The sequence below is a fragment of the Varanus komodoensis genome, unplaced genomic scaffold, assembly GCF_004798865.1.
Source record: "Varanus komodoensis strain SLA01 unplaced genomic scaffold, ASM479886v1 scaffold26, whole genome shotgun sequence".
NCBI lineage: Eukaryota > Metazoa > Chordata > Lepidosauria > Squamata > Varanidae > Varanus > Varanus komodoensis.
This window is the reverse complement of record NW_025335684.1, coordinates 8,474,192-8,500,639: the sequence shown is the minus strand read 5'-3', so window position 1 is coordinate 8,500,639 and position 26,448 is coordinate 8,474,192. Positions and strand designations below refer to the sequence as shown.

The 26,448-nt window shown below is 44.9% G+C and overlaps 2 protein-coding genes across 3 annotated transcripts; one reads left to right on the top strand and one right to left on the bottom strand.

Annotated features, from left to right (window-relative positions):
* Window positions 1–1,229: 1,229 nt before the first annotated feature.
* On the top strand, window positions 1,230–9,063 carry ANKS4B (ankyrin repeat and sterile alpha motif domain containing 4B). The gene is made up of 2 exons (XM_044433737.1): window positions 1,230–1,393; window positions 7,971–9,063. The coding sequence occupies exons 1-2, from the start codon at window positions 1,230–1,232 to the stop codon at window positions 9,061–9,063; spliced, it is 1,257 nt and encodes a 418-aa protein (XP_044289672.1).
* A 1,541-nt stretch (window positions 9,064–10,604) lies between these two features.
* CRYM (crystallin mu) lies at window positions 10,605–24,845 on the bottom strand. Of its 2 annotated transcripts, none has more exons than XM_044433828.1 (8): window positions 24,579–24,845; window positions 22,752–22,902; window positions 21,115–21,177; window positions 18,355–18,456; window positions 17,579–17,762; window positions 14,049–14,170; window positions 13,026–13,110; window positions 10,605–11,373 (listed from the first exon to the last, which is right to left on the bottom strand). In XM_044433828.1, the coding sequence occupies exons 1-8, from the start codon at window positions 24,755–24,757 to the stop codon at window positions 11,309–11,311; spliced, it is 951 nt and encodes a 316-aa protein (XP_044289763.1). In that variant the 5' UTR covers window positions 24,758–24,845; the 3' UTR covers window positions 10,605–11,308. The 2 variants fall into 2 exon arrangements, with proteins under 2 accessions (XP_044289763.1, XP_044289764.1); XM_044433829.1 differs by lacking the exon at window positions 24,579–24,845 and adding an exon at window positions 23,334–23,352.
* Between the last annotated feature and the right edge of the window lie 1,603 nt (window positions 24,846–26,448).

Here is a 26,448-nt window from a genome sequence, read left to right as displayed (position 1 = left end):
TGGGGGTCAAATAAGAATGGAAATCAACTGCAAATCACCAGAGAAATTTGGGAAGTAACTCACTGCTGTTGCATTTAGCCACCGTGTTTCTGTCTCTCCTCAAAATTGTGATTGCAGCAGCTGCTTTGTCTCTACAATTATGACTAGACAAAGGGTCAGTGTGTCAGATATGAACTGTAGCTAATGACTATGTGCAGGAAATAATTAAAAACCAGATGAATGCCATCCAACCTTTATCAAAACAAAAGACAATCCCAATAGAAATATAAAGTTGTGCTATACCTTTTAATTCTTAAAAGGACTTTACTGCAAAGGTTAGTATTTTAATGGAACTGGTGTCAATATTTCATATTTGGGACCTATATAGGGACCAATATTCTCATATCTCAGGGGAACAAGTCCCCTCAAGTTGTCATTGGACTGCAACCCCCATTAACCAGAGCCAACATAGCCAATAGTGAGGGGTGATGGGAACTGTAGTCCAGCAACATGAGCACCACCTTCTCCTTACTCCTGCTGAATCCAGTTGATCACCTAATTAATCTCTGAAGGGGGACAAAGGGGGTGGGGGGGTTGAATCTTGATATGTCCTTTAAATCCTAATATTAAGCAAAAATGTACTGGTTTTCTGTGACAGAACCAAAAGCTGTGACAGAAGCTCAGAAGCCCCTAAGTGATGAAAACACAATAGGATTGTTCCCAAAGTCTCTTAATGGAGATACCAGAATTTAATCTAAGAGCATATACCTTTGCTCAGAGAAGATCCTGAGTTCAAACCATCATTATCTCCAGTTAAAAGTACAACGTACAACGCAGTGTCTTCCAGACATAGTCCTCCTACCTTTTGACTTTACCAATTTTGTTTATTTAACTTTTTGCCACAATAAAAGCATCTTGCCCTGTCATTGTTGAGTATCTTGTATAGATCAGTTTTGTTGTGTTGCAACCTGGAACTGAAATGGATTTCATTGGCATCGTTGATGTCCTAAACATCTATTTATAATATATAAATTTATAGTCAGTCTTGTTGATTCGTGTAATGTAAGATGTTCCCATGCAAATAGAGTCCCAGGAGTGACCTTTGCTTCCTCATTTCTGCCTTGTAGAAGCTGCTGCTGCTGTCTGAGATTATTAATTAACTTTCCACTCCTTCAGGAGTGAGCAGCCTTTGAAATCGACTGCTACACAGTGTGTGATTCTTTCTCATCCAGACAATACCAAGGGGGAAAATGTCCACCCGGTACCACCAGGCAGCTGCTGATGGCAATCTGGAATTACTGAAAGAAGCAACCAGAAAAGATCTTAACTCTTCGGATGTGGACGGGATGACACCTGCTCAGGTGGTAGCTTATCATGGCAACCTAGAAGCTCTCGAAATTATTTGCAGACGAGGGTAAGTCCAGTAGGCTGAGATATGTACCATAATGCTTTTGCAGCCAAAAATAGACTAGTCATGGTGCTCATGGAATGAAAATGTGCCATTAATTAATCTTGTAAATGTTCTGATTTTAGAACTGTTCTGACATTGGCAGGAATAAGGAAAATCTAGGTAGAAATAACCAAGATTGCTTTTACATGATAAATATAACTCTTATATTGATTAGACTTTGCCCTCGTAAGGAATAGAATAGTAGTGTTGGAAAGAGCCTATAAGGCCCTTTAGTCATATTGGTTCACCAAGGCCCTTGGTTCATATAGGGTCCATATTTCTTCTCAAAGGGGTCTCCCCTCTTCATGAATCCATGTTTTGAAAGTTATCCCATCTGTTGATGGAAACAAAATAAGTTTGGTAAGAATCTGTATACCGCAGCCCATCTGCCTGCTTTCTTTCCTTCCACATTCTGAAGAGTCAATTGAATACTACACAAGCAAAGGAAAAGATTGTGGGTCAAAAGAATTCAGAACACTTAAAAGTTTCTCTGGATGTATAAAGAAAATTGATTTGCTTATATTTTGGGAAACTGTTTTAACCATAGTCTTTTTTTTTTCTTGGAAGCAGCTATAACTGAAATGAGAGAAGGTTTCTTATCCTGAAATTGCCCTGCCTCTTTCAATGAATATTACTGTGTTTCCCAACCCTGTCATTTTATACTTGTAACCCTCCTTTATTACCCCACAGATTTTTCTAACCTTTTCCCTTATCCTCCCACAAAAACCAACCAACCAAACACAAGACACAAAACACAAGGAGGGAAAGAAAGAATAGCTGCACAGAGCCTGTGGAAAGATAGATTTAGGAGCTTTGCATGTGGAAGAATCCCCAGTTAAGAAATAACAGTTAACTTCTGCAATGTATGAGTTTTATCTTATCCTAGTTGGGCTCATACAATATTCTTTCCCTTCTACTGCATTCCAGCCTGCATTTATGTGTTTTCAGCCAAATCTGGTTGAAAACTCTGCCAGGGTTTGAACTGGTCTTCAGCAGATCTTCCGTCATCAGAAGGTTTTACAGAGATGGGTTGTCTGAGTGGGGATTGAATGGCGATTCAGTTCCATGCTGAATCATTCAGAATCAGGGAGAAAAATCAATATGGAGTGGAAAACCAAGGTCCTGCCATGAGGAAGATGACTGCCTCCAATAACTGGTGGGCCCATGGTTTTGACCATGTTGCAGGACAGAATCATGTGCCCCCTTAAATTACCCTGCTGCCCTCTGATGTGATGGAAGATGCTGTTCCATCAACACTGTTGAAGCAGGATTCAGCTGACTATCTATGGTCAGCTGTTGGGGGCAGAATGGGGAGTCCCCCCTCTTCAGCTCCTGGGCAACCCCTGTAAAAAAATGATGGGGAACCCATAACTGCATCCACTGTTGGTTTTTTTGTTTGTGAGGTACCATGCTTTGGCTGCTAGCAAATCCATTTAAAACACCACTCTGAGCAAAATTTCTTTATTTTCTTTTCTGAGCTGTCCCACAGCTGATGTAAAATGCACTGTTTGTGGTGTGGTGGAAGGGAAATGAAGGGACTGAAACAGAGGTGAGGCTGAATCATACTGAAAAAGAAGACCCATGGAAATGGGGGACTATGAATTTCTATCTGGGGCCCTTGCAAAGCAAAGCAGCTCCTGTCTCAAGGAATGACCAGAATTCTTAGCATTTTCATTTATTTATTTTATGTATTTAAAACATTTCTATGCCGCCCCCATTGCAACAAAGCCTCAGGGTGGCTCACAAAGAATACATAAAAACATACATAAATAATAGTAATATAACAATTTAAAAGAAAAAAACATTTAAAAACCCCCGGTGCATTCTCGGCTAATTTTAAAATCCTAATTAATTCAATAATTTAACAATTAAAATAAGTTTTAAATAAAAAGGTCTTAGCCTGGCGCCGAAAAACAAATAGCAACGGCGCCAGGCGGACCTCTCTGGGTTTAAGGAGAAATGGTGCATAAAAGTGGAAAATGACATAATGAGGTTCATCCCCAACCATGAGAAACTAAACATGGTACAAAGGGATGTGTGAAGTGGAATAGTCAATGCTTGCATGTGGCCCATACGTGCAAAAATCCTTCCATGTGGTGCGTCCCACCTTGTCCACAAACCCACAAGTCTGTGTAGGGGGTCAAAGAAGGGCCTTTCAACAACTCACTTGACCCAGACACGATACACCCTCTGGGCAGCCCTGAAGAAAAACATGAGGGGGAAAGTCTTTGGAAGTTAAAACAATCATTAGATCAGAATACTGTTTTTTCTTTTCTGGTGTTTAGGTGTGGTGTGCAGTTTCATATGCTGTATTTTATTGCCTGTAAAAGTGACCTTTACACAGGCAATGTAAAGTATAATTGCTTATCCTGCAGTTACAGCCTCCTTCCCCAGTGAGAAAATCAATCCTAGACAGCTAGCAAAGAAACATCAAGCCTGGTTCTTCCCACCGAGGCAGTGAACAGGCAAGGGTGGGCATGATCACACAGCAGCAAACAACTCACAACCCAACATTGGGCCTGCTGACAAAAATCCTTTCAGATACTTGGAAGGCTTCCTCTTTATGTTCCCTAATTTTTCACAGAGCCTGTCTAAGAAGCAGTACAGGTGTGCCCTGAGAGAGAGAAAAGCTAAAGAGCAATATAAACATTAAAACATTTAAAAGGAGTCCCATGTTGCTTGATGAAAGACTTTTCTGGATTTCATAAGCTTGCAATTATGAACCACGCATTTTATTCCTGTACAGAAACTAATATATTTTAGGCACTTTTTGTTAATAAAACAATGAGGATTGTAACCCTGTTTCAGCATACATAGGAGAAATCACTGTCTTTAGCAAGTGTGTTTTATTCTGAGTGGGCCCTGATTTTCCCTGCCTGTCTGCTCAAGGGGAGGAAGCAAAGTACCCACAGCTGTGTCTCCACAACTGTGCAGACATTTAAAATAATCACACTTTTCATGGGACTGGGGGAAAAAAACACTTTAAAGAGTCCCAGTCTATTTCTCTCTCATTCCCTCATGTAGCTGCATTAATCTGTTGCAGCAAAAACAACCAAACATGCAGTGAGGCCTTGTAGACAAGCAAATGTATCCATTTTTGTGACCTACAATCAGCTAGGGGCTAGCAATTTGAAAATTTTAAGATTAAACCGAGGCCCTCAGTCTCTAGTGTGTCCCAACCTCTCTGCCTTAATCCCAAAGGCCTACTTCAGTTAAACCGCCACGTCAGAGGGAAGTAATTGCCTGAGGCACAGTGTCATAAAAGGTTGCCAATACTTGTCTATTAACGTATGTTATCGTTGCATATTTAGTCTCAAAGAGGAAAAGATGTTCTTGTGGGATTTTCTGGTGCTGGTGCCAAAATAACTTGACCAGCTTTCTGCACGCCTTATATCAAGACATGATGGGGATTCGTGTCATATACAAGCAGCAAAAGAGCAGCCCTTGTGAATTTTATCTTAGCTCTATTTTTGCTTTAACATAGCTGTGAGCAGTGGAGAGGTGAGCATCCAAATTTTATCAAAGCAGTAGGGAAGAATACTGAAATGTTTCCTCAGGAGTTGATTTTTGCTCTTAAAATTGCTCTCCAGAGAGTGAGAGAGAGAGTAGTGAGGGAGAAAAAAATCTGCATTCAACTCAGGTGTTTTGTTGTCCAGGATTCAGAGCCACTAATGAATCCAGGGTTGGTAAGAACCCTGTGGTAAGAACTCCATTTTCCCCAGCTGGTTCCACAAAAGAAGTCAGGCTTTTGGAGTTTTAAAATAGGAACACTTGAAAAAGCAGACTTGCCCTTGCATTTGAAACTTGCCACCACTCCTTTCGCCATGTGTCCCCTTCTTCCCCTTCCTTCCAAGGAGAGTAGCACAGCCTCACAACATCCCTGTGTGGTAGGTTAGGATGAGAAACCAAGGTTAGCCCATGGGAACATCACGCCAATGGAGTATTTGAATCTTTATCTTCTGCTTGGGGTTCTCTGTTTTTTGACACTGAGAAAATGCAGTACAAGGGAATCAACAAAATGGCCCTTTCTTTATAATGCTTACATACAGCTGGGGCATGAGTGTGAGTTCGTAAAACAACTGCCTTTCTTTGCAGCCTTCCACCAAAAGAAAATACACAATTGAAAAAAGAAAGAAAGAAAGAAAGAAAGAAAAGCTTGCAACTGCTTGGTAATTTGCAGGTAGCCACAGCTTCCAAGTCTCTGGCAATCAGTTGAAAGTTAAATAATGCTTTATTTGTATTGCTATTGTTGTAAAACATCTCAGAAGCAAACAGTTTGAGAACCAAGAAGGACCTGGGAGGAAAAGATGAATTCTGTCAGAATTCAGTATAAAAACAGTATATAGACTATATTACTGAAATGGAATGAGCTTCCTATTACTAACCATGCAAAGGCTACCATGGATACAGGTCTGAAAGCAGCTGAAATCCAAGGTTTGGATGATTTACGTTCAGAAGAAGAAATGCTTAACATAAGTCTGACCATGTTGCTAAAAGAGGAATCATGCCATGAGTCTTGTTCTCTGAAGATATAAATGTAATGAAATGGAATAGCTGTGGAAGGCTGATCAGGAGCTCAGCATGTTGGTAGGTTTGGGGGGCTCTTTATTCTCCCTGAAATGTGGAGATTCCCTCTGTACTTGCTATTTTCCCCAGAAAGGAAGATCAGAGTCAAAAGCAGCCTTACAATTTTGCACTAGCCTGGTAATTGAATAGGGGCCACACACACTTACTTTTGAGTGGAAAATATTTATTTATTATTATTATTTATTATTTTATTAAAACATTTTATGCCGCCCCATTCGCCGAAACTCATCTACAAATAAGGCTCATCTACACACTACACAATTACCATAACAGGTGGTTTGATCCAGAATGGCATGAGAATTAGTGGGAATTAGATGGTAGAGTCCTGAGGCAGCTGAAAGGACCATACCATTTCCAGACTGCAGGTGACTTCTATATGTTCCTGTAGATTGATAGCGCATATACATAATGGCATGTAGAAAAACAGCACACCAAGGAGTATGTTTGCATGATACACCAGATTTTTACTTTCAGGGAAAAATGCAAAAACAGTGCACCCACCTGGAGTTTGAAGTTATACAAGTTGTTCTACCAAATCTGGATTCTGTCACTACATCCTACTGCCTTTGGGTACTTCCAGACAGAGGACTGCTAGAGCTAATATTCCAAAGGCATTGCACAGATATACTTCCCTTTTTCCTTAACGTATTTTTCTGGTATTGAAAAAAAGAGAAGAAGTTGGGGGGAAATCACAGGAAGACTATAAATGGGAGATGGCATCATCCAGCACTTCTGCAAAAATTGTAATGAGGCAGTGTGACTGCATACGGTAAACACTTTGCTTGAAAACACCCTTTATATATAAACTAGGTCCCTGCAGAAGTCCAAGGGAGTCCCAGAGCAAGATTTCCTTGTGGGCAGCCCCTGGCTGGACCCTTGGTGTGCTCTGTCATGGTGCAGAGATTGCAACTGTGATCCTGCAAAAGGTCCTTCAAGGTTGTGGGAACAGATGCTGAGTCAGACAAGGAAGAAGGGCTAGAATCTACAGCTAAGATGCCAAGATGAGTGGACTCTGAAAATAGCTAGGTGGTAGTTGGGAACCTTCCCCAGTGAACCTGGTAATGAGCAAGGGAAGGCAGGCATCACTAATTCCAGGATCCTGCATCAGCGAAAGAAGGGGGACCAGCTGAGAAATGCCGGGACGCACCAAAGCAAGAGGACCTGCCTTTAAGCCAGTTATTGGTAATTTGAGTTTAGAAGGCAGGAGGTATATCCCTCTTGAAATTATCTTCTTACCACTAGGTTGCACTTCTTCATTGGTGAATATTCTAACCATCCTTGTTTGCTTCTTATTGATTTCTGCAGTACATTTATCTGTTGCCCTTCTTTACTGCCCTATAGATAGGCTATCTAGGTGGTTTACAAATTTAAGACATATAAACAACCAGTGAAATAATCATATTTAAATAAAACAATAAGCAATAAAAACCAATATGAGATCAGCAACTCACAGCAGCTAGAATAAAATGGGACATGGCATAGCAGCACTAATTACAAAAACAATATTGAAATAACTCTTATCTATTAAAATAGCTGGAAAATAAAAAGGTTTCCATCTGGTGCCACAAAGAGAACAAAGATGGCGCCAGGAGCATCTCTTTGAGAAGCATGTTCCGAAGACAGGGTGCTGCTACTGAAAAGGCCCTTCTTTTGGTCACCACCCCCTTACTTCTTTTTTTTGGGAGGGGGTAAGGTCCTTAAGAAAGACCTCAGCAGATTATCTTAAGGGCTGGGTAGGAAAATAGGAATATATAATATACTCTCCCTCCTAATAAGTGTAATTTTTTTCCTAACTTATTCTTTTAAGACAAACTGACCGGCTTGTATGAACATAATCAAACTTTGAGTTAGAAAGGCTGGGCCTGCCTGGAAGGAGGAAGAGAACATGGCCTTGACACATGACTCTTCTTTGTGTGAGCTGAGCTCTTCTATCTGTTTTTGTTTTTTTCTCCAGAGGTGATCCAGATAAATGTGACATTTGGGGGAACACCCCTCTGCATCACGCAGCCTCCAATGGCCATGCCCACTGCATTTCCTTCTTAATCAATTTTGGCGCTAATGTCTTTGCCCTGGATAATGACATGCATTCCCCCCTTGACGTGGCTGCCAGCAGGAATCAATTTGAATGTGTCCGAATTCTAGACAACGCTGCTACTGAGAAGCAGGTAAAGAACCCCAAGAGGGTCTCCAGGCTGAAGGCCCAGGCCCAGCGAGATGCAGAAAGGCAGATCCGGGAATGTGAAAGACGCCAACAGAAACACGAACATGAAATGGCTCGAAGTTTCCAAGGGGGATCCGTACATTCTGCAAAGGGAACTGGCAGGAAGGCAAAAGTGTCTAATTTCTTCACACCGGGCTCACTAAACGCATTGCCCAAACATTTGAAAGATACCTTCAAGCTGAAGGCAAAAAAGAAAGAGGAGAGTTTGCACAGTCAAGGAGCAGGGAGCACTGGCCAAGGGAAGGACAGTGCAGCAGGCCGAATGGCTGTGATGGATGTATTCCATGAAAAGGATGAGGAAGAACTAACAAATCACTTTAAAAAAGGAGCCAGGTTTTCCAATGATGACGACGACGACGATGAGCTGGCACAGAGGTCCATTTTCAATCGCCCTGGTCTTGGCAACCTTGTATTCAGAAGCAATTTGTCCACAGGCCAAAGCACTGATGCAGTGTTTCCTGGCAAAGAAGGAGGTACTGTCAAAATACCTGAAGAATTGTTTCAGTTGAAAGAGCCCGAAACTGTTGGTGACCAAGAGGAAGAAAACAATCTTGAAGAATCTTGGATTGAAGAAGAAATTGGATGGGATGATGACAACACGGAGACCACCCCACTCGAGGTCTTTTTAGCATCTCAGAACCTGAATGAATTCCTTCCCATCTTGATGAGCGAAAACATTGATTTAGAAGCTCTCATGCTTTGTTCAGACGATGACCTGCGGAGCATACAGATACAGTTGGGCCCAAGGAAGAAGATTCTCCATGCCATTGGCAGAAGAAAGCAGGTACTGGCAAGCCCTGGGAAGGCCGAAGATACAGAACTATAATTAATGAAGCTATTCTATTGGGGCTCTTTGCATAATGCTCTTGTGTTTTGAAGGAAAGGTCCAAACTTTCTGCACCTTTGGAATGACATAACTGTTTCAGAAACGCGACTCTGGGGTAGATGTTTATCTTTCTTTGCATCAGAGATGGCTCACAGGTGGTAATGGTGGTTCTTCCAGGTGGGTCAGATTTTGGGCTCTGGACTTGATGGTATTACAGGGGGCAAAGCATTTAAGGTGATGATCACTTACTTCAAAATGGGGGTAAGCCACACTGGGGGCCCTTGAGCAGGGTTCTAGACTTCCTGCCCTGAAGGCACCACTGTCTCCAGGTGATCTTGTAGATGGAAAGAGGTCACATGAAGGAATAGAAGCAAATCCACCTCATGCGTATGAACTACCCCCATAGAATGCACCCATTCTACAGCTGAAAACATTCTTAAATTATCTAAATGTGTTACCAAACATGGATATACATATATGTTCTCTTAATTCTTTTTTTTCCTTTTTTGACCTCAGGGAGGATGTTGTTAAATTAAATGTAAGAAAAAAATTCTAATTTTCTAGCATTCTCCTTATGAACCCATCTGGTCCCCAACCCTGGAGGAAGCACACTGTGGAAACGGGCACGCCACCACTTCTCCCATTGCACCCCTAGTTGGGCTTCTCACTGGTATGAGCACTGAGCCATCGGGTCCGCCTCTGAAGGGGAGGGTTGGCCTCCATTAGGAAGATCTCCCGTTTCAGCATCCTCTCCCATGGGCTCTAACTCCCCATTGTTCCCATGGTCAGTATGATTCACCTCCGTGTCCCCCCTTGGGCTAATCTCTTCTACTGCCTCCCTGGACTGAGTCCGAGGACCTTAAGCCACAGCTTCCGGTCACAAAGTCTCGCAAGCAGTTCCATCCTCCAAATCTGAATCATTAAAAAGAGCACCATTCGCCTCCCACAAGCACACCAGAGGCTTGACAGAACGTGTGCCCACAACAGAATCCTTTTTGCATTCACCACGTGAATTTACATTTAGAAGGAGCAATTTGTATTCAACAAGTACTTTCCTCCAAGTAACAAAAAGAGTTTAATCAGAAGAGTGGTGTGCAGTGCCATGTATTACATCTCTGGAGAGGTTCTTGTCCTCTTCTTGTTCTCCCAGCCCTGTTGGTCTAGGTCACGCACTACCATACATTTGTCCCCAAATACACAAGATTCTTCTCATGCCTATTCCTATAGGCTTTTTAGCCCACACATCTGCCAATCAGCTACTGTAAACAGGAATACATCTGGGCCAAAAGTAAATGTCCGTTATATTTTTGCTGAAAAATACAGAAAGTAGTTCTTGCCACCAATTTTTTACCAATACTGATTTATGTTGAGTATTTTGTTTTTGTGTGTGTGTTTAAAAAAGAGTAAGTATATGCTGGCCTTAGAAGAAATGCAGAGTTTTATTGTGTTATAAACACCTTGCAGGCAAAAGACTTGATCACATCATGATTATGATTCTGACTACTTTTGTTCTGCTTAGAAGCAACAGATAACACATGTGGTATGAGAGAAGTAAAGGTTTTAATCTTTTAAAAAGGTGTGGCAAACTTAAACATACACAGATCCTTAGAATTACCACAGAACTTTGATTGGATCTGAAATAAGGCCATCAACAGGCACTTCAAAAGTTGGTTTCAAATAATGGTACTTCTAAGCATTTTTCCAGTTTAAACACTGTGAAAGCAAAGGCATCAAAGTTAATCTTTCTCTGTTAGAGAAAGATGTACCCTCCTAAAGCCACAAAACTCTGTACCTGTTTATATCACGCTGAGCACAATACAAGATTACAATCGCTACCAAATATACAGAAAATATTTGTTATTCTTGTTATACAAATTTGGTTTGCCTATTTCGTTTTGTCTTCAAGAGAAAGCCTAGTTAAAAAGAGCAGGAAAAGATTCTGTGCAGTCCTAATCATGTCTACTCAGAAGTAAACTCTAGTGAGTTCGGTGGGACGTATTCCCAGTTACGTCTGCATACAACTGTGCAACCCTATACATGTTTACCTAAGAAAAAACATCTTGCAGCTGGCTGCATGTCCCAGCCATGCTGGGAGAGACAAGAGTTTTTTCTGTCTGAGTAGGCCTAGGAGAGCACCCTAGTACCGAACAAGGTGCTACAGCGAAAAGACAAATGGGCTGGGGAAGAATAGCGGTCTAAATGTTGCCTCGTTGCATGGCTGCTCAGGGTAGCCACAAATCGCCTTTCAGCTGCCAGCTGACCAGGAATCAAAGACCATCTTTGCTGCCACTGTGTCTTCAATCGCCATTCCTGAAACGAGCAACAGAATTGAAGTCTCAGCCAACAGCATGAAAGAACAGGGTTTTAGAGGACAGAACCGCTGGACTAAGTGGAATCAAGGTTTGCGGGAATCCATTTCTGCTACTGCACTGACATCCTTCAAGAGTTCTGCAGTCCATGCAGAGCATTGGTCCTATTTGCATGTGTGCACGGCATACGTATGTCCAACTTGGTCAATATCATCCTTGCAGACTAGAGCAGTTCTCCTGGGTCTCAGAACAGGGTCTTTCCCAGCCTTACTGGAGAAGTCAGGGATGGAACCTGAAAAGCAGGTTTCTATCCCTGAATGAAGAGGCCTTCCCAAAGGCAGTGGAGGGGAGAGAAATAGATGCAGTGAGAAAAGGAGAGGAATATGTATTTGCTTCAGTCATGCAAGGACTGAGTATATGTTGTCAAAATGTGGGTTGTTGTTGAAACATGGTCTCCTGTCTGAATTCATTCCCATTTACAACCTGTTTACAAATGGAAAAGTAGGGTTTTTTGCATATTTTTCAAAATTATACATGTTCCACACATTAGCTAAAATAGGGAAAATGCACATTTAAAAAAAGAAGAAGTGCATTTCAAAGGTTTGTTTTTAAATATGGATTTTTGACCACAATCACAAATTTGGAAATTTGCAAACATTTCTTAGGAAGAAAGTGCTTCTGGTCGTGTTTGTGCGGGACCAGTTTGCAAGATCTGTGAAGGAAAATGGAATTCTCCAGTGCAGACAAATTGGGAATGGGAGGTAAAAAGATGGTCAGTAGGCTGGAAAGCAGGTCCTTGTGGGCCAACCTGTGGAAGCAGACCCTGCTCCATTCTCTGCGTCTAGTCCTCAATGAAGCAAGAGGCAAGATAACGTCCCCCCCCATGGACCAAAGTGTCATGAGCTTCTGCTTCTTTCCCACACAAGCTGCATCAGGACTACCAGTTGTTCTCTTAGACACGGAGGGAGGGAGGGAGGGAGGAAATACTATCCCTGAATCCAGTTCAAGCATTGTGATCTCTCTCCAGGGCTGAGCTTTAAAATGGGTTCTGAAAGATTTGTAGGAGGATGCTAGAAATGCATTTATTTAATTGCCTTACAACCCACCTTTCCATCGTAGAAAACAATTGGCAATAGTAAGGCTATGATTAAAAAGAAACTAGATCAAAGGAGTCATTAAAAGTAATTACAAGCATGTTTAAAATCAAGAAAAGGAATAAGCAGCATCCAACAGATAAAACATAAGCGCTTCAGAATCAGTCCGGGCCTATGCCAAGCATAGGTATGCTTGAGTACCCAACAAGACTTTTTCTGTCTAAACATGCACAAGACTGAGTCCTAAATAAATTGGGAATTGCAGGACTTTTTCTTGTCTAGACATGCATAAGACTGAGCTCTAAATAAATTAGGATCTGGAAGGAAATCATTATGTTCAGAATTAAAGTAGCCTAGAAAGATGGGCAATATATTTGTTCATGTTTTGCTTCCCTATGCATGTTAATTGCTTCAATCTTACTTCTGATTTCCCATGTGAAATTATGGGGAAATATCTCCAGAAAGCATGAAGATAATCGCCAGCTTTCCCATGCGAGGGGATAAATAATAAAGCATTGTCCCGCACTGCCATTTATGCACAGAAGGGGGTCATTCTTACCCAGTGATTTGAACACGGTTGTTTTCTCACGCAGAGCTGGCTTTGTTCCCAACAAGACCTCACCCATCTCTGCAAAAATTGTTGCCTGTGAAGCAAACACAAGTTATTGTCATCTGTCATTCCCTCTACTTGTGATGGTTAAGCTGTGAGAATAATGGCTGTGAAAGCTGGACCATAAGGACAGCTGAGCGCCAAAGAATTGAGGCCTTTGAATCGTGGCGCTGGCGGAGACTCCTGTGAGTCCCTTGGACCGCAAAGAGATCAAACCGGTCAGTGCTAGAGGAGATCAACCCTGACTGCTCTTTAGAAGGCCAGATGCTGAAGATGAAACTCAAATACTTTGGCCACCTAATGAGAAGGAAGGACTCCCTGGAGAAGAGCCTAATTCTGGGAACAATTGGTGGCAAAAGAAGAAGGGGACGGCAGAGGATGAGGTGGCTGGATGGAGTCACTGAAGCAGTTGTTGTGAGCTTAAGTGGACTCCAGGGAGGGGGGGGGTGGAGGACAGGAAGGCCTGGAGGAATGCTGTCCACGGGGTCGCGATGGGTCGGACATGACTTCGCGACTAACAACAACAACATAATTGCTGATGAAGCCAAAGCGGCACATGTCACAAGGAAGAAAGAGGCTCAAGGGAACCCAGTGCCTTGGCTAGTGTCACTGGTTCCAGTGCCTGCCATAGGTCCCCAGGACCGAACAGATGGGTTCACCAACCCCTATTTTAATTTTCCCACAATCCTTGGGCATACTGTTGTTCCCGGGCATTGTGGGAAATTTAAAGTGGTATCTACTAATAGGTTTGCCATTTTAACTTCTCACAGTGTTCAGGAGAGAAACTGCACTTCACTGCTGTGGGAAATTTTAAAAGATGACTGCCACTCTAGATGCGTAAATTCTGGCCAGTGGCCCAGTGATGTCGAAGAGAGTACAGCCATGTAGTCTGGACAAAGACTTCAGGATTTCAGCTGGAATGTATTGACAAGAAAAGTGAGGTGAGGAGAGAAGAAAGACCTCCTCACTTACCCCTGATAAAATCACGTCCCCCGATTCACATAGAGCAGCCTCTCTGGAATCAACATACAGCATGGAGTTCTTCATAACGTCATCATCCAATTCCCGCCAGTCCGGCCTGCTTGCCCCAATGGCTACACGACAAAAAGACACACACATGATTGGAGGGAAGACTCTGATTCCCAAGAGAGGCATGCTAAGCGGTTTCATCGCATACTGCTGAAAATGCGCTGTGAATCACACATTCCTCCAGAACATTGCCAGTATGGTCAAATGCAGTGCTGGACACATCCCAAGCTGGCCGCAGCCTTGCCTGATCTCCTTGCGCAATTTACTGTGCCTTAGATTCAATGACGTGCTCTGCAAAATAGGAAAACTGGGATCTATCCTACAGAGGTGCAGGCAAGAGAAATGCAACAGTGACAGCTAGTGTGATATGATGGTTAATGTGACTGGAATTCAGGAGATCCAGGTCTGAGTCCCCACTCCGCCATGAAGCTCACTGGGTGGCTTTGGGCCAGATGCTGATTTTCAGCCTAACCTACCTCACAAGGTTGTCGTGAGGATAACAGGGAGAAGGAGGAGGGAGATTCAGTAAACTGCCTTAGGGTCCTTGCAAGAAAACGGTGGGATATAAACGAACAAATAGAAATGAGCTAAGGGATATATCTGGGTGGCGCCCATTTGGCAGAAGCTGCATTAGAGTCTTGAAGCAAGCCTCAAGAGACATGGGTTCAAGATCCACGCACAGTCACAGGAACAGAAGAAATGGGTTTGCACCGAGCCAGACTGCTGGGGTATCTAGCCCAGTAGTGTTGATGCCAACTTGCTGCAGCTTTCCAGGTTTTAGGCAAGGTTCCTTCCCAGCCCTGCTTGGCAATGCTGCGGATTGCACTGGGAATGTTCTGCATGAAAAGTGAGGGCTCAGCTGTTCATCTGCAGCTCCTCTCCCAGGGGCATGAAGCAACCTGGGTGACCCTAGGCCAGTCCCTGCCTCTCAACCCAGCTGCCTTACAAGAGTGCTGTGAGGGTAAGCTAAAAGGCAAAAGAACAATGCACCGTCTTATTTAAACTGAAACAAGCCTCTGAGCACTTGCCTCTTCAAATTGCAGGCAGGTTTTGATTTGGTTCATTCAAAGGAGCGCGCACACCATCAAGCTCCTTTTGAAATGAAAAACAAAGATGCTGAAGCAGCAGAGCAAAGAGGGGCTTGTGTATTTATCCCAATCGCTAACCAAGCATTAAGAGCTGGCTTACTGGGGAAAGAAAGAAAGAACTGGGAAAGGCTTTTTTGCCTGTGTCTGTATCGTGGCAAATAAGGACACCAGTGCTCTCCTGACTCTCCACATTGCGCCTCGACACTACATGAGAAGTGCTTTGAGTGCTGCTTCTGGCGTGGAGGACAATGAAGAGGAAACATTGGTCAGACTTCGATGAGCTGTTGCATTATGCCATCCGTTTGCCAGCTTCAGCAAATTGCTTCCTGTCTCTGTGAGCACACGAAGCAGGAGTAAATTGGAAAGGCTTCTCTGAACTAGGAAAATATGTAAAGAGATGAGCGAATGCAGAGGCCTAGTTCCCTTCTGAGGCTGTTAGATTCCACTGCCTTTGCCCCTCTCTGCATTGGAATGTGATCCTGCAAGGTCTTTCTAACATGTAATCGGGCCCTTGGGCTAAAAAAGGAATACAGTATAATAAATGAGGTTCCCCATGAAAGAACCAGTTAGGAAAGGTGACTCTACAAAGTCGTGTGTGAATGTGTCAGTCTTTAAAGAGAGGAACACTTCAATAAGAGATGTGATCTTATTGTAAGCCGTCCAGAGGCCCGCCAGGTATTGGAGAGAGTAAAAATACCCAAATCAATAAATAAAATAAATAAATCTTGGCCTGATTCAAAGGGGTGACAATTGAAGGGGGGGCTTTATTGCTCATAGCCATAGGCCAGCACAAATTTGAAAAAGAATAAGATACAGTAAAAATACAGTCCAATATCAAATACAAAAAGTTATAAACCATTGAAAACCATAAAAAGTATAGCAAAACTGTAACATTTGCAATGGCCTAATTAAAATCACACATCCATTCCATGTGGGGCGGCGAAATACAATAATCTTGATCCATTAGATCCAATTAGTATAAAACTGCCCTTTTCAGCCAGGGCAAACTTTGCCACTTGGGTCAGAATATATGCATCGCTGCCCACAAGCAGTATACAAATTTTGTCCAACAAAGGTCTATTTGACAGAGAACAGAAGGATGGATTCACATGAATAAACTCCAGACTAAGAAGTTAATATGGGTCATGTAACAGCTTTGGAACTATTCTTATTATTCAATGCAAAATACGTCATTTTGTGATCCTAAATGATCTAAGTTGGACCTTAGTAAGTGCATCTAGAATTAATGCCTAAAGCAGATCAGCAGATCAGACCTTTAAAACCAGTTAATCCAGATAGAAAGATGGATAAATTGGGGGGTTTGAATGTATAAGTTGTATTTGTTTATATTTCCCTTGGCAACTTTGTTCTTTGTAGTTTCCTTTATCTTAGTTTGCTTTGTTTCCTATTCCTTCTTATGTCCTTGTTTATGTTAAGAAAATAAAATTTAAGGGAAAAAATCCAGTTAATCCAGATCAGCTAATCCTTAGCAAGATCTTGAAGCTAAGTTAATTAAAGCGTGTCTGAGAGGTAGGTTTTGTTTAGCATTGCGGGCTGGGCTGTTCATCCGAGCCTATATTAAGTGGTCACTCGTTTAACCAGATTAAGCCAGAGCAATGTCACCACTGCTAAAAGCTGACATGCTGGGACATGTCCAAAACTTGTGGAGAGCTCAGGCCTGGAGGAGAAGCCTGACATGGCAGATCATGCTTCCAGCAGTTCCATGGCTCAGCCACAGTAAGGATCGCTGTCCTCGTGGGCACAGGCCTGATCCTGACCAAGGAGTCAGTGCCATCCACCATTTCAAGCCTCTACCAGGCACCCAGATGGCTATGCAGACCACTCTGATTAAAAACTGCCTCCCCTGTTTTAGCATTTTTGGAAGGGCAGAAAAACTCCAGCCTTCTCCAGCTCAGCACCCTCCCAATGTTCTGGGCTATACTTCCACTGAAGTTAAGCCATCATGCCCCATGGCCAGGGATAACGGCAGTTATAGTCCAAAAACCTGGAGGAAGGCAGGATGGGAAAGGCTACTCGACTTGAAAAATATGTATTTTTTTAATTTCTGGTTTCCCACCTAGCAGAGGAGGAGGTCAGACTGCAGAATCACAAAGCTGAAAGAGGCACCAGAAGTCCCCTCGTCTAAGTTTCAGCCAATGCAGGGAGCCTGCTGCTACAGTACCCCTGAGAGATGGCTAACCAACTTCTGCCTGAAATCCCCACCACCTTTTGAAGCCGGCTGTTCCACTGCTGAACAGCTCATGTGCATTTGGACCCTATTCTCTTAGAGTAACAGCCTTTCTTATCTCAAATGCATCCTGCTTGCTAATGGTAACTCCAATTTAATGAAACCCAGAGAAAATCTATTACTCAAAGTTACCTTACCATTGATATGGGCCCCAGGTTTTACCCATTCTCCGTATAAAATGGGTTTTGTTGCCATAGTGACTGTAACGATCACATCTGCTCCTGTAACTGCCTCCTGAGCAGAAGAACAGACTCTCACTGGTCCATTAACCGAGCGAGCAAACTTCTCAGCATTTTCCTGGGTGCGATTCCAAATCCTCACCTTTAAGGGAAATGGTCACTGATTATCAACCTGTAAAATCCGGGCATCAAGATTCACAATCCATACCGGGATGCAGAACCTTTTTCGCCCGAGGTCCAAAATCCATTTCAGGCAACCCCTCTGGGGCTGCATCTCTGTGGTGGGTGGAGCCTAAAGCAAAAGGGGTGGGGCCAAACACCAGCCCATTTTAGCCTATAGCACTTCTTTCATTCACTAAGCCTTGGGAAAGAAATTTCAGCCTTCAAGAATGGGAGAAGAACTGCAGAGAAGCCAGGGAAACCCAGATGAAGAAAGGAAGCGTGGCTGGAGAAAGGGGTGAGGCATGCCAGTGAAATTCTTAATAATGCACCCTTTAGAAGGCATGTCTGGCTACTCCATCTTCATCACCACAGTGCACACAATGACCAAGACGACCGAGCTGCCAGCATCGCTGATCCCTTTTAAAAAAATTAAAATCCAGCAGGAAATAAAAACCTTGAATTGATAAGGCTGGAAAAGGAGATCCACCAGTGCTTTCTATGGAGAGGTCATTGCTTTGGCAATGCCATGTTTCAAAAGTCTTCTCTTCTGCTGGTTTAACTGGGCTTCTTACCTCCTTAAATGAGAAGATCTCCATGAAGATCTCATAGTGGCTGCGGGCTTGAACTCCGCTCCCCAGGATACAGAGCACTTCAGAATCCGCTGGCCTTAACAGCTGAAAACAAACCCAACAAATCAAAAAGTTCTAGTCTGCATTCCCCCTCCACACCTTTCAAATGAGCAAGTTCTGTCAACCTCAGAGCTCCTTCTCCTTCTTGGCCCTCACCTCTGAGATTTTTTGTACTTCTCGAACCCCAGCTGTTTCCTTCTGCCTGGGTGCCCGGTTGCTAGCCCCTCACAGACACGGTCCAATTTGGCTTCAGTGGATTCCTTCCCCAGCACAACACACACATTCACCTCCAGCTTTGCTAATTAGACAACCACATTTGCCTTTACTTCTATCCCCGCTCTCACAAGGGATGTGGGTGTTCCAATTAGCAGTAGAGATCTGAATTACTGCTAGCATTTTTTTAAAAGAAAAATGGTCATTTCATCTCTGTCCCAGTAGTTGCTGGTGCAACTTGAAATCTTTTCTGAAGTTTGCAGGACCAAACTGAATTGTTTTCCTAATCCCTCCTGTATTCAGTCTAAAGACTGATCCAGACTTGTGCATGCAAGGGAGCTTTGTTCCCCCAATTCATTTTTGTTATTCAATACTTCTTTCCCTGGGTCGTTCATTCATTCAAATCACGGTAAATGTACTTTTCACTTAGTAATATCCTGGGAGGGTTTTTTTAACCTACCTTTGTTTCTCCTTCCCCGTTTTGATTTTCCCAGAATGCCTGAACAGCTGGGCTTCTGAGGCCTTCTGGGAAAAGAAATGGCAGCTCCCACTGGCAGCTGCCATTTTGCCTAGAATGCCAAGTCAGTCCAGCATTCAAGGCAGTCCCAGCAGACTGCATGGCTGAGACTAGGAACAGCTATCGAAATGTTATCTGCAGCTGCCAGAGAAAAATAAGTCTCCTACGCCCTCAAATGAGTATGTATGTGAGAAACAGAGAAAATACATCATGACATTCATTTTGGAACAAAATAAAATTGAACAAAAGGAGCCCCTGTTGGGTTCAGTTTCACAGCTGTTCCAAAATCAATGCACTGTTGACTTCACAATTCTTTCACCATGGCAGAAGTCGTTTTTCCTCTTTTTTCCACTCCCACCCCAAAACGTTTTCCTAGTTTGTTTTATTGAAGAAAGAGTTGTGGATGAATCAGAAGCTTTGCTCCCTATTCCATGAGATTTTGGTTGCTCTGCATAAATGAGGTATAAAGCACAACCTGGGTTTGCTACCTAAAAAACATTCTTTGCCTGCCCAGAAATCTAGAACAGAATCTCCCAACCTGGTAGCCTCCAGTTGTGTCTGACTGCAGCACTCCCTATCCCCAGCCAACAGGCTGGCTGAGGATGATGGAAGCTGTAGTCCAGGGGGCAGAACCTCTTCTACTGGAAAGCCAAATTCCCTTTCAGGGAAGCTGTCAGGGGCACATTCCACCTAGAAGCAATAGAGGTGGGACAGAAATCAGTACAGATGAGGCCCAGCGTGCCAACATCTGTGAGTTTATAGCCTTAAGCGCCTGTTACTCAGCCAGACAAGAGATATTTCAACCTTTCTGAGTGGGGGAAAGTGCCACCAAAGCAGGAAAACCACCAAATAGGAGGGAAAGGGGTGTGGCCAGGGAATGTGGGCGGAGACATGTGGGACTGAGGCTTTACGCCCCTGCTGTAGCCTTGCTTATTGGAAGGGTACAGCTGGAGAACGATGATGCAATGACTCAAACGGATTCAGGGACTTGGTGGAGCTGGGAAAATTTACGCTCCAAATATCTGGATCTCACGGAGCACAAAGCCCTCAGTGCCCACCAGGCTGAATGTAGCAAATTAACTAAAATGCCTCAGCTCTTGTTTTTTTCTTCATGGCCATGAACTCTTTGAATCTCGTACCCTTTTCAAAGGATCCTCAAAGAAAAATTCAAGCACTTTGAAGAGGGGTGCCACAAAACAAAGGGGGTGGGAAAAAAGACAACCTCTAATCACTCCATTCATGCAGAGTCCCTTTGACAGCAATTCAGCTGCTCAAAGACTGGCGGAAAGGGCTGACTTTGAGCCAAGCTCAAACAGCCTGGGCTGACAAGACCCAGTTTGAAGTAGAATGCCTCTTCAAGAAGACTGTGGAATTGAACCCTACAAAGGGAAGAGCTGAATTTAAAGGGTCTCTTTCATCCCAGACAGAAAGCATACCTAAGGGTGACTCAACTCTGGAGTAGGAAAACCTTTGGCATTCAAAGAGCACAGACTGAATGCAGGTGCTTTGAACGCACGACGGCAACTATTGCAGTCCTGGCTAGCGTCAAGGTTAGGCACGACTGGGCACTTGCTAGGGGCCCTCATTCCAGAAAGGGCCCCCAACAAGAACAGTCTGGAGCTGTCCCTGGACTTTATTTTATTTATTTATTTCCTTCATGTCTTACTGCCCCGCAGCCAAAGGTCTCCAGGCGGCTTACACAGACATCACCATTGCATGTCGCCTGCCCTCATTCTGGCCCACGAAACAGTGGTGGAGAGAAGACAATGCAGGAGTTCCCCGGATTGTTTGCACCCAGATGCTCTGCCTGCCAAACAAGCAAGCAAGCGACACCCCTGATGAGGAGGAGCAGCAGCAGCAGCAAAGGAAGCTGGTGGTGGGAAGAGGCATGGAGAGGGGCTTTGACCAGAGGCTCTTCCAAGCTTGGCAGCATCACTGCAAGTCATTAGTAGCCATTTCATGAAAACACCCACCTTGGTGGCGATGGCGGAAACCGCGGCCGTTCTCTTGGCTGTAATGACGCTCCCGTCCATGACCTTTGCAAAAGAGCAACATCACACGGAATGAAAAGACCACGGCAAGCAGCAAACAGGCTGTTCCCCATGTGAACCAGAATGATTACAGCACCAGTTTTCTGCTTCTGAATTCTATGCCCCTTCAAGGCACAAAAGATGGGAGCACGGAGGAAGGCCTCTTGCCATAGGGATTGCTCGCATTATGATTACTGTCAATTACGGTCAGACTACTTCAGCCGCTAAGAGCAGGTTTCCCGAACTGGCATATAGTTTTGCAGTCCACCCAGCTGGACGTCGAGGAAGGTTATAAGTCCAGGGATACCTGTGCCTCCCCTCTCCCTTTGCTGCTCAGGAAAATAAGAACAGAAAAGCATTAGAAGAGCTTTTCTGGATCAGTCAAGGGTTGCGTTAGCCCAGGCTGCTCACAGGATCCAACAAGCAGGGAAGGAGCCCAGCACGGCCCTCCTACCCATGTTCCCCAGCAGCAAGGGTGTATACAGGTATACTGTCTCTGAGACTAGAGATAGCATATAGGTATCAGTGAGAGCCAGTGTGGTGCAGTGGTTAAGAGCGTGGGACTGGGACTCAGACGATCTGGGTTCTAGTCCCTGCTCGGCCATGGAGCCAGCTGGGTGACTCTGGGCCAGTCATAGACTCTCAGCCCAACCTACCTCACAGGGTGGTTGTTGTGGGGATAAGATTGAGAGCAGCAGGAGGAGACTGATGTTCTTAATGGAAAGTAAAAAGTTGGGATATACATCTAATAAATAAATATCAGAACTGCCAGCCATGGACAGCCTTCTCCTCCATGCATTTGGCTAGGCCTGTTTTAAACCCATCCAGAATGGCAACCATTACGGCATCCTAAGGAAGATAATCCCATAGTTTAATTATGCGCATTATGAAGAAACCCTTCCTTTCAATCTATGCTGATTCTCCCACCAATCCGCTTCATGGAATGACTCCATTGCCCCTAATATTAAGAGAAGCCGGGGGGGGGGGATCTTCTCCTTTCCCTATATTCCACATAATTTTGCACACCTTTATCATGTCTCCCACTTTTTTCCTAAGCTAAATGATCCCAGATGTTGTAACCTAAGGGCCGTTACTCCAGTCCCTTAATTGCCCTTCTCGGTGGGAAGGCACCTTCTTCAGGGGGTCTGTAGGACTACCTCATAGCAGAGCCCACACCTAGAAGTCCCTGCAGACGTGGTTCCCCACAGACAGGATGGGCACATCATGCCCATTTCTGATGGCTGTGTAAGTTCGCTCAAAGCCATTGCCACACCTGACTAAGGGCTTTTGGGAGTGTTCTTATCTATAAAAAAGCTATAAATAAACACATCAGTTCCCTCCTACAGTGGTACGGTTGAGATACACGTTGACTAATGCAGGACGAAATTAGGCCTGAGAAAAAGACATTTGCTCGATACCATTGGCTTAGACTGAGATTTGAACCAGATCCAAGCTGACAGTCCCAAGATCAGTGATCTTCTCAGGTCTAAAGTCTATGCCATTTGATTTCCCCAGCAGTCGTTCAGAGGCTCGGTTGGTTCAAGGCGTGTTTGCATCACGCAAACACCAAACGGACTGACCGCTTTGAGGGTGCCGTTGCTTGGATCGAACAACAGCACGGTTGCTTGATGCGAAGGAACCCCGGGGTCATCCAGATGCTCGTAAAAGGTCACCAGCTTGGTTGTCAGAGCGTCACCGTTTGCAGTGTAAGCAGGCATGACTCCTAAAAAGCTGGCAAGCAGAAAAACAGGTTGGTGCAATGACCCTTCAAGTCCAAGCAACCTCTGTTGGCAGCCAGGGTAAGGAGAAGTTAATCAGCAACCACTCCTAAAGCGCAAAGAACTCATTCATACATGTACTTATTTAAAATTATTTTTAGGGTGCCTTTAAGAGTAGGAACCTATCAAGGTGACAGACAAGAAACAACACTTAAGGATAGGAATCGGTCATACACAAATACTCAATGAGATACTGTATCAATGCTATAAAAATGGAGAGGGGCAATGAACACGGTAGCCAAAAAATTATACCAAAGTCAGCAAAAGCCACAGAACTTCAGTGTTTTCCTGCAGACCAGCAAAAGGAGGCCTGACAAACCCTGTTCGAAGCCGATCCCAGAGTTGCGGGGCCCCCAAGGAAAAGGCCTTCTCCTTTGTACTCACCAGTCCAGTACAGTGACTGTCCAGTGTAGGAACCAGGCAAATGAGAAGGGTCTGTGTTGACAGCCTGAGGACGGGCAGGGAAAGGCATTCCATGAAACAACTTTGATCTCAGGCCTATTCAAGGCTAGAACCTGCACTCCAAAGGGCTCAGGAATGCGATGACAACCCAGGCCGCTGCATTCATCACCCACGGAAGTTACCAAACAGTCTTCAAAGGCTGCCCCACACAGACTGCCTTGCAGTAGCCAATCCGTAAAGAATCTCTTATCTCGTCAGGACCAACCTGGCACCAAGCAGCCAATCCTAACCCTGCGTTTGGGTGAGGGGATGGGGGCTTCATAAAATCGTGGCCACAATCACCCCCATTTTCCAAATTACATTGCTCATGCATGAAACCATCAGATCTCTCCCAATATTACTTAGATCCTATTCATCTGAATGGACCTATTTCTGTAAGACGTCCCAAGATGTTCTGTAAGGGGACGGGATAGAAAAGTTTTTAATTTATAAATAAATAAATTTAATGGGACTGATAGTGGATGCAAACACTTGAGTATTTTAGGTGCTGGACTTCGGGCACAATCCTAAGCATATTTAGCCAGAACCAAGTGCAGCTGCTGCTGCTGCTGCTGCTGCTGCTGCAAAGCTTTTGTTCTGCCTAAACCTGAGCTAGGACCGTGGATTTCAGGATCTCGTGGGGACCCCTCTGTTGTGACCCTGGATCATACTTCGAGGACGGAGCACAGAGCTCGTGGCTTCCGCCTCCAGAGCCGCGGCCGCGCATGCTTTCCAACGGGCCCCGCGTTGCTGCTTCTAATGCTAGGACAGGCAAGGGAACCTGCTTGCGACAGCGACGGGAAAAGGCTCTCCGCGCTCCAGCGCAATTGTTCTGAGGTGCGGGAGGAGCTGCGCTGCCGTGGATCGGGGCGCAAGGTCCCGTCTTCGCTGCCCCGCAGCGGATGCCGCTGCTCCAAATTCCCACAAGGGCAGAGAGGGTGGAAAGCGGCGGAGCCGAGGCGCGCGCGCGGCTGTCTGTCTGTCTGTCTGTCTGATTTATTTGGTTGGTTATAACATTTATATGCCGCCTCTTTTGCCCATGGCATCTCTAGGCATATAAATGTTTTAAATTAAAAAAGCAAACAAACTTAACAAGCCCCCCCCCCGATGATCACCGGGGAGTCCCCCGGAGATAAGGGCCCCCGAGCATCGAGGGCCCCCTCCTGCCGTCGCTCCCCCGGTTCTCACCCGCGGTGCTTCCGAATGGGCACCACGACGCGCACCGGCTGCACGACGCCTCCCTCGGGTCCCTTGGAGAAGTTGCCCAGGGCGGCCTCCAGCGCCGGGACGAGCAGGCGGGGCGCGGGGAAGCACCGCTCCACTTCCTCGGCCCCCAGGAAAACGGGGGGCGGCGCGGCGTGGCTCATGGTGCGGATCCTGTCGGAGTGGTAAATGCTACTCCGAGGAGTAAATGGCCGTCGGGTGTGGGTGTGCCCCGCGCCGGCCGCCGCCTGCCCCCTCCGGAGACGCAGCCTCCCTGCCCCCCGTCCGCGGGGTCGCGGCCAAGGGCCGTCCCACTGCACGGGCGAGCGGACGCGGGAGAGGTGCAGCGCCGAGCACCTCCTAGCGGCCGTCCGATCAGCCCGCGGAGGAAAGAAGCGGAGACCGCGTTTTCTGGAGCGCGTTTGGTCCGCGTTGCCCGCAAGAAAGCGCCCCACGCGCGTCTTCCAAGCGGGCCAAGCCTATAGCGGGAGTCGTTTGCAAATCCTATCGTCCCCAGCGTGGGAGAAGGAGCCCACCCCATCTGCAGGGCGCTGTAGCAACCTTATCTAGAGGGCACCCGGTTGGCGAAGGGCTGGCATCACGCCGTAAAAACCGAGCGGCAGGCAGAAGTTCAACAGAAGAAGCGTTCCTCCGTCCTGCATCTCTCTTAGTTTGATTGCATTCTTGTCACAGGCATTTAAAGCACAGGAACCTTACAACGGGGGAGCGCCTTGTGGGGAGAAGCGGAAACTTATTTCGTCTAAATTTTCTCAATAGTTTTTGGGAAGAGAGGTCTTCCCTGTACCCTCTTTTGTCTTCTCCTGTAAGTGCGATACCTTGAGGGGAAATTAGTCCTACAACTCCGAGTAGGCTAGGATTGTGGATTTTCCTCCCTGTTTGGACGTGCCTAAGATTATTGAGAATGTATCCTATGCATGTTTGGATTGGGGGGGGGATTCCCAGCATCCCCCAGCCTGTGGGGTTTTTTTTGGGGGGGGGGGTTGTGTAAGTCTATCTAGGATTGTGCCTTTAAGCTATTAAAACACCTCATACTTTGGAATCAACACTAAAGAATGAGCTGGGAAATATGTCTATGTTTGTGCTATCAAAGAACTGAACAATTGTACAGAGTCTGATAAAGGCAGTTTGTGTGTAGAAAATCAATGAGATTCATTTAAAATATTAATTTCTGCCACTGTTGACCAAATGGTCCGTAAGTCCAAAATACACAACAGCGGAAGGTTTTCTTTTAAAAGATTTATTCTCGAGAATAACTGGCTGCTAAGGAATCGTTCCAGATGGCGCAACTGAGCAGTCCTCGGTCAGTCCTTTTATACAGGGATCCATAAAGGGTTATACGTAACACAGTTATCACTCTCCAATAGGTTACAGAGTTAAAAAGTTACACTGGCTTGATCTTTCCTGCTTGCATACCAAAGAAGATGCCCCGAAGGAGGGGGAAGATGGGGTGCTATTACCTAGAGGAGGAGGAGGATGGGGTGGCCTGGTGTGAATTGCCCTTTGTATGTGCTGCTGGTATCTGTCAAGGGCCAACTAGCTTTCTCTGGACGGTGCCTGGCCAGTGCCAGCTACATTTCAAGGACGCACATATGCTAATTTCTAGAAACGAAGGTTTTTCTCCGGCCTGGTTATGTGTCAATGATGGCCTGATTTTACCTATGAAAGTTCTGCCTAATGATTTGTACATCACCACTCTTTCAGCATGGCTGGCTGGGGGAATGCTGACATTGTAGGATGTTTTTCTGTTTAAAGATACATTGGATTGCAATCCTTAGCGGACTAACTCAAAGGTCACCAAAATGTGAGGAGTCTTTGTGGTACCTTAAAGCGGCTT